General features: G+C 48.8%; 1 protein-coding gene across 1 annotated transcript; it reads right to left on the bottom strand.

Annotated features, from left to right (window-relative positions):
* Positions 1–499: 499 nt before the first annotated feature.
* LOC117089686 (putative ankyrin repeat domain-containing protein 20A5) lies at positions 500–3,006 on the bottom strand. The gene is made up of 2 exons (XM_033221165.1): positions 2,522–3,006; positions 500–952 (listed from the first exon to the last, which is right to left on the bottom strand). Exons 1-2 carry the CDS (start codon positions 2,722–2,724, stop codon positions 868–870), a joined length of 288 nt encoding a protein of 95 aa, XP_033077056.1. The 5' UTR covers positions 2,725–3,006; the 3' UTR covers positions 500–867.
* Positions 3,007–9,903: the final 6,897 nt, after the last annotated feature.

The following is a 9,903-nucleotide window of genomic DNA, read 5'->3' as shown; positions in this document are numbered from 1 at the left end:
CACTGCAGCAATCACAGATAAGAAAAAGGAAAAAAAAAAAAAACTTTATTTAAAATGCAAATACTTGCAGGGCGTGGTGGCTCACGCCTGTAATTCTAGCACTTTGGGAGGCCGAGACCAGTGGATCATGAGGCCAGGAGATCAAGACCATCTTGGCTAACTCGGTGAAACTCCAGCTCTACTCAAAATATAAAAAATTTGTCTGGCATGGTGGCAGGCGCCGGTACTCCCAGCTACTCAGGAGGCTGAGGCAGGAGAATGACATGAACCCGGGAGGTGGAGCTTGCAGTGAGCCAAGATTAGGCCACTGCGCTCCAGCCTGGGTGACACAGCGAGACTCCATCTCAAAAAAAAAAAAAAAATTAAAACAAAGCAAATGCTCAGAAATTACAAATTTCATCATATTTTGTACATTTTTTTTTCTAAAAGAAGATCATAGTATGCTTGCATATGTATAATTTAACTATTTATTTTTTCCTCTCTGGTTATAACAAAATACATCTTCACACATCAGCTTACTTCTATACCTATTGCCACCTTCAATGGTCACATGTTATTCCATCCTATGGATGCAACTGAAATTTATTTATAGGATCCATTCTCTGGGTTCTTTTAAAAATAAGAGCTATGAAAACTAACGTGCATGTATCTTTATTTCCTAAGGGCATTTTAGTATAATGGAATTGATGAGTAAAGGGCATACACATTTTTAAAATGTAGTACTTACCACCAAATTATCTATCTGAAAAGTAATCAGCAACTTAAACTTTTAAGTAGCAGTATAAAACATCCTCACAAATATTGTGGATAGAAAACTGTTTGATTCCTCTTTTAAATTCTTATACCAGAAATGAAAAGGATTTTTTCCTATATACAAAAGTAACTTGTAAATCTGGAGAAAGATACTTGGCCTACTTTTACAGTGTTTGATGATTTGATTTGAAAAAATTCCCTGTAAAATGAAGATGTACTTTTCATCGAATGTGTATATAACTTTTCATCTAATGTATATATAACGGATATAATATAACATTTATATCTGTGGTATATATGTGGTATACATATCAGTAATATCTGTATCTTATCATATATAATAAACAACATAGGCTGGGTGTGGTGGCTCACACCTGTAATCCCAGCACTTTGGGAGGCCGAGGCAGGCAGATCACTTGAGGTCAGGAGTTCGAGGCCAGCCTGGCCAACATGGTGAAAGCCCCTCTCTACTAAAAATACAAAAATTAGCCAGGCGTGCTGGCACCTGCCTGTAATCCCAGCTACTTGGGAGGCAGAGGGTGGAGAATTGCTTGAACCCAGGAGGCCGAGGTTGCAGTGAACCAGGATTGTGCCACTGGACACCAGCCTGAGTGAAGAAGCGAGACTCCAACTCAAAAAAATAATAATAATAAAGAATATAATGAATTCCCTATAAAACGAAAACATACTTTTCATCTGAATATATATATATATATATATATATAGTAAATATTTCAAGTAAGCTCTCTTTTATTTTGTTAACTTTTTTTCTGAAACACAGTCAGTTTTAATTTTTAGTTTGCTAAATCAACCTTAGAATGTCTGCTTACGAGGTCATTCTTAGGGAGGTGTTTGTCAAAATGTACCTGTAAAATAAGCGTTTGTGTTTTCTTCTGGTACTTTACTCATTTGGACATGTAAAAATTTCAGTCTGCATTCCATCAGGAACTCATGTCTGTGACACAAAATTTCATTAGTTTTCCTCAAACAGCAGAAATTTTTTCACTAATAACTCGTCTTTTCCTACTCATCAATCCTTACGTATATCTTACATAATTTCAGTGTTTCTGGGTTTCCTATTCTCTTCCATGCTTCTGTCTTTTCAGCTGTTAGTAAACAACTAATTTTAGAAATTAATAGCATATTCTGCTATCTAGAGGAGCAAGTGTTTTTTTCACTCCGTTATGAGATTTTTTAAAATATCATCACAATAGTGAAAGACAGCAGGTGTCACACAAAAATGTTAAAACCTTGATATTTTCATTCGGTCTATGTAAAACTGACAAACAGAGAAAGAGCTCACATTTTGAGAAAAATGTCCCTTTCCATTCGAGAACACAGAACTCACCTCCCACTTCCAAGTTGCTCTCTAAGAACCTTCAGTAAAGAACCTACCTACACAGGTGGATACGGATGTAAAACGGACAGATTTATCTGAGAATTTCTCGCCTACCGAAAATAACTCAGGGTATTTTTGATAGGGGAATGAATTCTCTCCTTAGGCACCTCCTATAATGTATACAAACCATGTTTTAAAGGTGTTCATTAAAAATAACAACACCGTATATGCTTTGTGAGTTAAATCACTCAAATTCTCCATCAACTGCTCCAGCCAGGGAATTATGAGGGATGGAAAACAGCTGAGGGTCCATTTGACTTCGCCGCTCAGAGGGTGCCCGGCGCCCTCCAAGGCCCGGTCCCAGGGGCTGCGGGGAAGCCGGGCCTGGGGACCCCCTCCCACCCCGGACTGAGGCCCCCTCCCCGCTACCTGTGCTGCTTGTCCAGGGCATCCAGGTCTCCGCTCCTGCGCGTCAGGCAGCGCTCCATTTCCCCGGCATCACCCCTGACAGCAGTCCTGTGGATCTTCCGCAGTTCGGAGTCCCGGATTCGGTACCCGGAACCCGTGTAGACGTGGTCTATGGAGCCCAGGACCGTCTGGCCCCTGCGGCTCCGGAAGCCAAACAACTTCATGGTAGTGACTTCTCAGATCCCCAACCACCGATCGGCTCTTGAGTGGGGGCAGCTCCCTGTCACCTTTTCACCACCCCCCACCCCCGCCCCCGCCGACCCAGCCCCAAATCCCCTATCCAACCCCAAGTCTGGATCCAACCCCAAATCCGCGATCCAACCCCCCAGTCCGCGGTTCCAAATCTATAATGTATTCCAAAATCAGAGATCCAGCCCGGCCACCACAGCCTTCAGCAGCGACATTCCCAGCCTCGGACCTCTCAGACCGAGTGAGCTCGCAAAGCCGTTTGGCGCGCGTGCCTGCAGCCGCGGTGGCAACCGGCTTCCGGAAGCCGCCCCTGGCTGCGCACCGCGGTAGTGTGCTTCAGCTCCAGGCGGGCGCCACTGGGGGCTCGCGGGTTCTCCTGGGCTTCCCTGGCGGCCCCAGGATGTTTGCAGCTGCAGATCTGGCACTGGTGCGGGATGGCGAAGCTTCCCTTGGATGGCATTAGGGTCCCCCAGTGCACAGCCTACCTGGCCTCAAGATGAGCTCCTCCTGGACATCTCTCTAGATCCTGGGCCCTGGCGCTGGGCACACTGTACCCACACCGATGAAACTGAGCGGCTGCTGGCGGGCCGATGACCTGACTTTGCCACCTGGGTGTCTGGCTTCAGGATCCACGCTGCTGGGGGGCGGGCCTGGCCTGGGGTGTCCAGTCACTTGCTGTCTGTGCACCACGTCTAGGCTGCAGCTGCGGGTCAGACGCCAGTGGGGGTTGGCAGGCCTGGTACCTGATGCCCTCAGGGTCAAGTGCATCGCCCGCCCACTCGAGGGTCTGCTCTGACTTGGCCTCCTCCAAGAACGCAGGGGCCGCGGGGGAGAGGCTCTTCTTCGTGATAACTGGGATGGTTTTGTGCAGCAGGTTCTGTGCTGCTGCTGTGCAGACTGCCTGACTTGGAACTCCGGGCACTGGCCCCGTGTCTGCCTGGCAGGTGTGCGGGAAGGGTGAGTGCCGCGGAGGGTCAGGGGTTGCTCCATCATCTCTGCCCATGTGCAATTTGCAGTTCTGCCGTTTTCTGCAACAGCTGAGGCGCAGAACCCCCCTGGATGGCGTCAAGGTTGCGGGCATGGAGCACAGCCCACCAGGCCTGAGGGTCCGCTCCTTTTCCACGCGGTCTGAAGCCTGACACAGATGCTGAGCACTCTACCTGGATGCGGATGGGGGTGACTGATGGGTTGCAGAGCCGCCATCTGGCTTTGCCACTCAGGCCTCTGGCCCCAGGATCCGCATGCTGACGTCATGGGCTGGGAGCGGCCAGGCAGTTGCTGCCCATGTGCAGGTGGCAGCTGCAGCTTGGGCACCGTCGGGGATTGGCAGGGCAGGTACCTGATGACCTCAGGGTCACCAAGTGCACCTCCTGCCCAACCGCGAGTCAGTTCCTTTTTAGCCTGCGCCAACAGCGCAGGGGACATGGTGGCTCAGTTCTCCATGGAAACTGGGATGGGGTTAGCGGCCAGTTCCCGCCCTTTGGTCGCCTGGCCAACTGCCAGACTTTAGCCTCTGCCACCCAGGCATCTGTCTCTGGGGTTGCCGCTACTCGGGTAGAAGCGGGGGTCAGGGTGGGCGTGGAGTGTCACCGGTTGCCAGGCCAGCACTGTTTGCAACATATTCAGATGGGGGCGGCAGCTCTGCAGGAACTCAGACCCAGCCAGCCCTCCCACTCAAGTACAGGTTCCGGATCCTGATGCCTCCACCCACAGAGCCCTGTCCCCGGTGGTGTCCGCTACTCCGTGTCCAGCGTGCCTAGGGGTCCCAGGCGGTCTCCGCAACACAGAGCGAGAGGGCGCGGGCCCAGGAACCACCGCGGGTATGGGGGTCTTGCGGTGCTCAGGATTCCTGCGGAAACTCTGTGGGCTAGCTGGGCTGGAGCAGGAGCAGGAAGAGGGCGCGCTCTAGAGTCTGGAGTCCCGGGAGAGGAAGAAGGCTCCTTCTTGGGAGGCCACTGCTGTTGCTGCAACCTCTGCCGCCACAGGCATTGTACCCGCTGATAGCGCTCTTAACTCACCGCCCGCTGTTGGCTCCGGGATAGCGCCCCTAACAACCTCCCCTCGCCCGCCACAGTGTAGAACCCAATGGCGCACCCAACTTGTCCCCGCCTGGGACGTTGCAGCACCAGCTAACTGCCCGACCTGCCCCCTGCTGTGGGCCATGCAGTCACGGATAGGACCCCCAACCAACCCCCTGCTGCCAGGAGTGACGCCCCGGAGTGACGCTGCAATCTGCTCCCCTCCGTGAATAGTGCAGCCACCAATCCTTAAAGCCTCCAAGCCGCTCCCCATTACAGGTAATGCAGCCCCAGATAGCGGATAGCACCCCCATCCATCCCTCAGCCACGGACTATAATACCCTGGATAGCGCACCCAACCTGCACCCCGCCGTGGACAGTGTATTCCTCCACAGCACCCCTAACCCGTATGCCGCTGCCGAAAACATGATCCTGATAGCGCCCCAAACCCGACCCCTGCCACAGGCTGTGCAGCAGCTGATAGAGCCGCTAACTCACCCCCCACTGACCTCGGCGCAGGCCCGGAATGGTGCCCACAACCCACCCCACCATCCCGCCTGCCACCGGCGGGGTATCACCCACAAACTGACCCTTGCCATGGGCAGTGCATCCTCCAATAGCACACCGAACCTGCCCCCTACCATGGGCAGTCTGGTCCCCAATAGCGCCCAAAACCATCCCCTCCAAGCACCACCCTGCACCCCCCTTTCCCCGCCCCCACCCACAGTACCACGGGATACTGCCCCAACCTATCCCCTGCGGCGAGCATTTCAGATAGCGCCCCCAACAAGCCCTCAGCCGCGGGCAGTGCAGCGCCGATAGCACCCCCACCCCGCTGTGGGCAGTAAAGCAGGACCAGTCAGCGCCCAATCAGTCCCCGCATCCGGGCGCAGCCTGCAGTGTAACCACAATAATGGCCCCAACCCGCACCCCCACCAGGCTGCGGGCAGCGCAGCACCAGATAGCACACTTAAAGTAGGGACGCCCGGAATAACACCCCAACGAGCACCCGCCGTGGGCAGTGTAGCTCCGGATAGCGCACCCACCCCATTGCCTTTCTACGCTCTGCCCGGCTGCAGTGGCTGTCGCTGCCACCAACGGCGGGGGTGGGTGGCGGGGGGAAACAAACAAACTTTACCTAATCAAGATTTCAAATACTTTTTATATATGTAACTTTTAAAGTGTAATAAGAACAATAAGATATATATTAAAATAGCCAATAATTGTTATTTTCTCAAGTTTTCATTTATTCCATTGTTTACTGACCTTTCAGGCACATAAAATAGGATTTAATTTCCTACTTGGTTCATACCACTTAATATTAGATAATCAATTAGCTATAAATCGAAAACCTATGAAAATAATGTTGGTTTAAAACTGTTTTGATAATGTAACAAGAAATTCGAAAGATAAAAGGTTAACTTTAATTAATGTCTCTAAATGAATCTGTGCCTCAATGCTGAGTGTTCAACAGCAACAGGATTCAGAGAAATCACACAACTTGCTTTAATTTTTATTTGTAATCTAAGAAAGAGCACTGTTGGGAAGGTCTCATTGCATATTTATGTGATGACCTTTTATTTCTAATACGTATTTTGAAAATAATAATAAATCTTTTGCAAGTTACACAGATTTCTGTAATTACTACATACATTGTGTGTGAAATAGTAAAACACAGGCTACTGGCCCCAGAAGCTGGGCTGCTGGTTTGGCCTGAGCTCCTGGTCAGACCAGGAGGAGGGGCTGGCTGTGTCCACACGCAGGGGCCAGGCCTCGGTGGAGCTCACCAGCCCATAGATTCCATCTGTGCTTGCAGAGTTGAGCAGACTCCAAGGACTGAGCTACTCTCATCAAATCCCCTAGACACTAACTAGATAGCAATCGATGTCTGCTTCTTTCCACAAGAGACTTTAGGCCCCTATATGGAAACAAAGTCCAAAAGTGTGTGTATGTGTGTGTAACTGACTGGGAGTAATGCCAACCACACCAAAGACAAGCAAGATCACCCAGACAAAGCAGCGCCTGCTGTCATCCATCCTGGGAGGGTGTGCCCCAGTCTGGGTGGTTTTGTCAATTCACACCTACCAGCCCATTCTCTGGACCTGAAGTTTTAAAAAGTCCTCATGTCAAACTTAATATTAGGGTTAGAGAAGTTAAAACACAAATGGGACTGGCATGAAGTGGACTGTGTTTTCCAAGGAGGATGTTTCAGTTAATAAAAACAATCTTAGTGTCAGCATCATTCATAGAATGGTAGATATTTGTGCCTCTAGCAGGAGGCTACAGTCTTAAGTTACATGGCCCCAAGCCCACATGGTCCTTCTCTTTGCTATTTTAGTTCAGAGAGAAGGGGGTGCAGCCCTCAGGACAGGAGGTACGTCTGGTCCAAGGCTCTGAAATGCCTTCCTCACTCAGAGCTGCATTGACCAAGGGTGGCTGCCATGAACACTGAGGGGGAAATGACAGAGGGAAGCTGTTGAAACAGCCCTGAGGCCAGCACCCACTGTGCCACACTGAGGAAGCCAGGAGGAGAATGGTCTGGCAGGGAGCATGGGCAGCATCTGCTTCCATTTGCTCTCCACCCCCATGGGATTTAACCGAGTGTGTGATGTGGGAAGTGAAGCAGTGCCCAGGCAGCCATGAGAGGGGTCAAATCTGGGCCTCATGCTCTCAGTGGAGGGTGCACTTAGTGATTCAGGCTTCTACTGGGAGAGAGGGGCCGAGGGCAGAGCAGCAGGCACAGGTGTTATGGCTGGGGGCAAAGTCTTCCTCATCAGGTGGGTCAAAGAAAATTATATGAGTGAAAATATTTCACCAAGTCGAATACAGATGGACACTTTGGTTTGCACTTCACTAGGGATGAAGAGGGAAAAAAGACCCAGCTGAGCAAGAGATTTTTGGGAACAAGTAACTTTCCAGATGAAGCATTGGTTTTCTCTCCAGGTCTCAGGTGTGCCAACATTTGGATCATCTGTTGAGGGGAGAGATCCAATCTCCTAGACAAAAATGTTCCAAACTTTCACAAACTTAACACCCTCTGTAGTTTAAAAGGCAGGATGTTTGTGATGTGGGTCCTGACTCCACCATCTCTTGGCTAGGGTTCCTGGAAACAGACTCAGATGGAGATTCCTGGGCAAGAGGCTCACTGAGGCATGTTCTGGGGAGGCAGGGGCATGGGGCAGGGCAGAGGGAGAAGTCAGGCAAGGGTGCAGCTCAGCAGAGGCCACAGCCAGGCCCATGGGGAGCTCTGCAATGGGGATGGCCTCAGAGTGGTAGCACACTGGGGCAGAAGAATCAGGCCTTTGTATTCCCATAGAAGCCATTTATTGGAAAGAGGAAGTTCCAGGAAGGGCATGAACTTGGACAAAGCAGCTTCCTCTGACTCAGATCAATGCCCACAGAGGGACTCAGCTGTGAACCATCAGTGGCCACACTCCCAGAAACTGAGAGAATGAAGTCTCACTGGTAAACAGGAAACTGTGGGAGTGAGCACCACTGAGAAATCAAGAGATGTAATCTCTAGGAGACTCAGTTAATTTATCTGTACAATGGGAAGAATTATTACCATTACTGCACAGGGAACTTTAAGAAATAAATGAAAGACTATATTTGAAAAGTGACACTGAGCCGTGCATTAGGTTATGTCATCGTTGGTTAGTAAGATATGCACACAGCAAGGGGACAAGATGGGTGACACCTGGCAGCACTTCACATGCCCCATGTGAAGCACAAATTGTTATTCAGCAAGGGCCTCTTAACCAACTCTTAGGTGTCTTGGGTCATGCTGAGTCCCGGGAATAAAAAGACACATTAAGACATGATCTCCTGCAAACACAAAGAGGTGTATTACTGAGTTAGCTAAAGATATGGGAAACGAAAAGACAAGATTATTCTTATTTGTAGAAGATTTCTTCATGTGTCTAGAAAGCTCAGAAGAATCAAGTTAAATGTTATGAAAATCAATATGGGTTTGGCAACATGGCTGAATCCCTGGCAAAAATTCAAACATCAGTAGTTTTCCTAGAAGCGAGCAAAAACTAATGGGAATGTGTGAATAACAAAATCTCACCTCTAGAGGCAAGAAAATGGACAGCAGTATTTTAAAGAGAAAGGTACTTTGTAAAATACTCCTGAGAATATTCACAACAATGTTATTCATTATAGCCTAAAAGTAGAGCAACTACTTTTACTGGAACTACTGGATACAAAGTTTCAGTTTGAGAGGATAAAAAATCCTTTCATTGGAGAATGGGGATGTTGCACACTAATGCAATATACTTATGATGTAAAACTCAATACTTAATACAGCTAAAATGACAATTTTTATGTTATCTATATTTTATCATAAAATATTTTTAAAGATATGAGCAAATTCTCTGTGAAAAATAACAAAAATGTATTGAGAAGAGAGATAAAATATGACTAGAGCCCTTTTTTTTGTGTGGGAAGAACAAATAAAGTGAATATAATAATTGGTTTCAAATGAATCTATAGTTAATTGTGTTCCATTCAAAATATGTGATAATCATTTTGAGGATACTGAAAAACACATGGAAAAATAAACCAAAATAACTAAAAATATTTGGAAAATTACTCCTGATGCCTAATATTAAAATATATTACAGAATTAAAAGGATGTGATGATGATGCAGAATAAACACTTTACACAAATCTGTTAGTTATTCCCTGTTGTGGCTCTCAGTTCACAGCCTATTTCAAGAAGCACCACGTGCTGAGTGCTCACATGGTGCTGGGTGCTGGCGAGGCTGCAGACAGCAACAACACCCAGGGATGGGCAGCCGTCATGCCAGGCACCACCAAGGAAGAGCCCATCCCAGCCTAGGAGGATGGAGGTCCGAGGGAGGGGGGGCTTCCTGTGAGTGATGACACCTATGCTGAGACTGTGGCCTAGGAGTGAGCATGAGGAAGAGGCTCAAAGCACACATTTCAGAATGAGGGTTAGAAAGAAGGCTGGGAGGGCACAGTCCGGCAGGGATCTGCACAATTCCCTTGTGGAGAACCTCAGTGTGGGAAGTGCAGGCTGGAGGGGTCAATGCCTTGTGCCCAGCAGGGCATTTGAGCCACAGTAGTGAGATCCAGAGCGGTTGCCCCGTAGAAGACACAGCACTCAGAGCT

The sequence above is a fragment of the Trachypithecus francoisi genome, unplaced genomic scaffold (genome assembly GCF_009764315.1).
Source record: "Trachypithecus francoisi isolate TF-2019V2 unplaced genomic scaffold, Tfra_2.0 Contig00878, whole genome shotgun sequence".
NCBI lineage: Eukaryota > Metazoa > Chordata > Mammalia > Primates > Cercopithecidae > Trachypithecus > Trachypithecus francoisi.
Note: the sequence above shows the minus strand (reverse complement) of the source record. Positions and strands in the feature narration are given on the sequence as shown.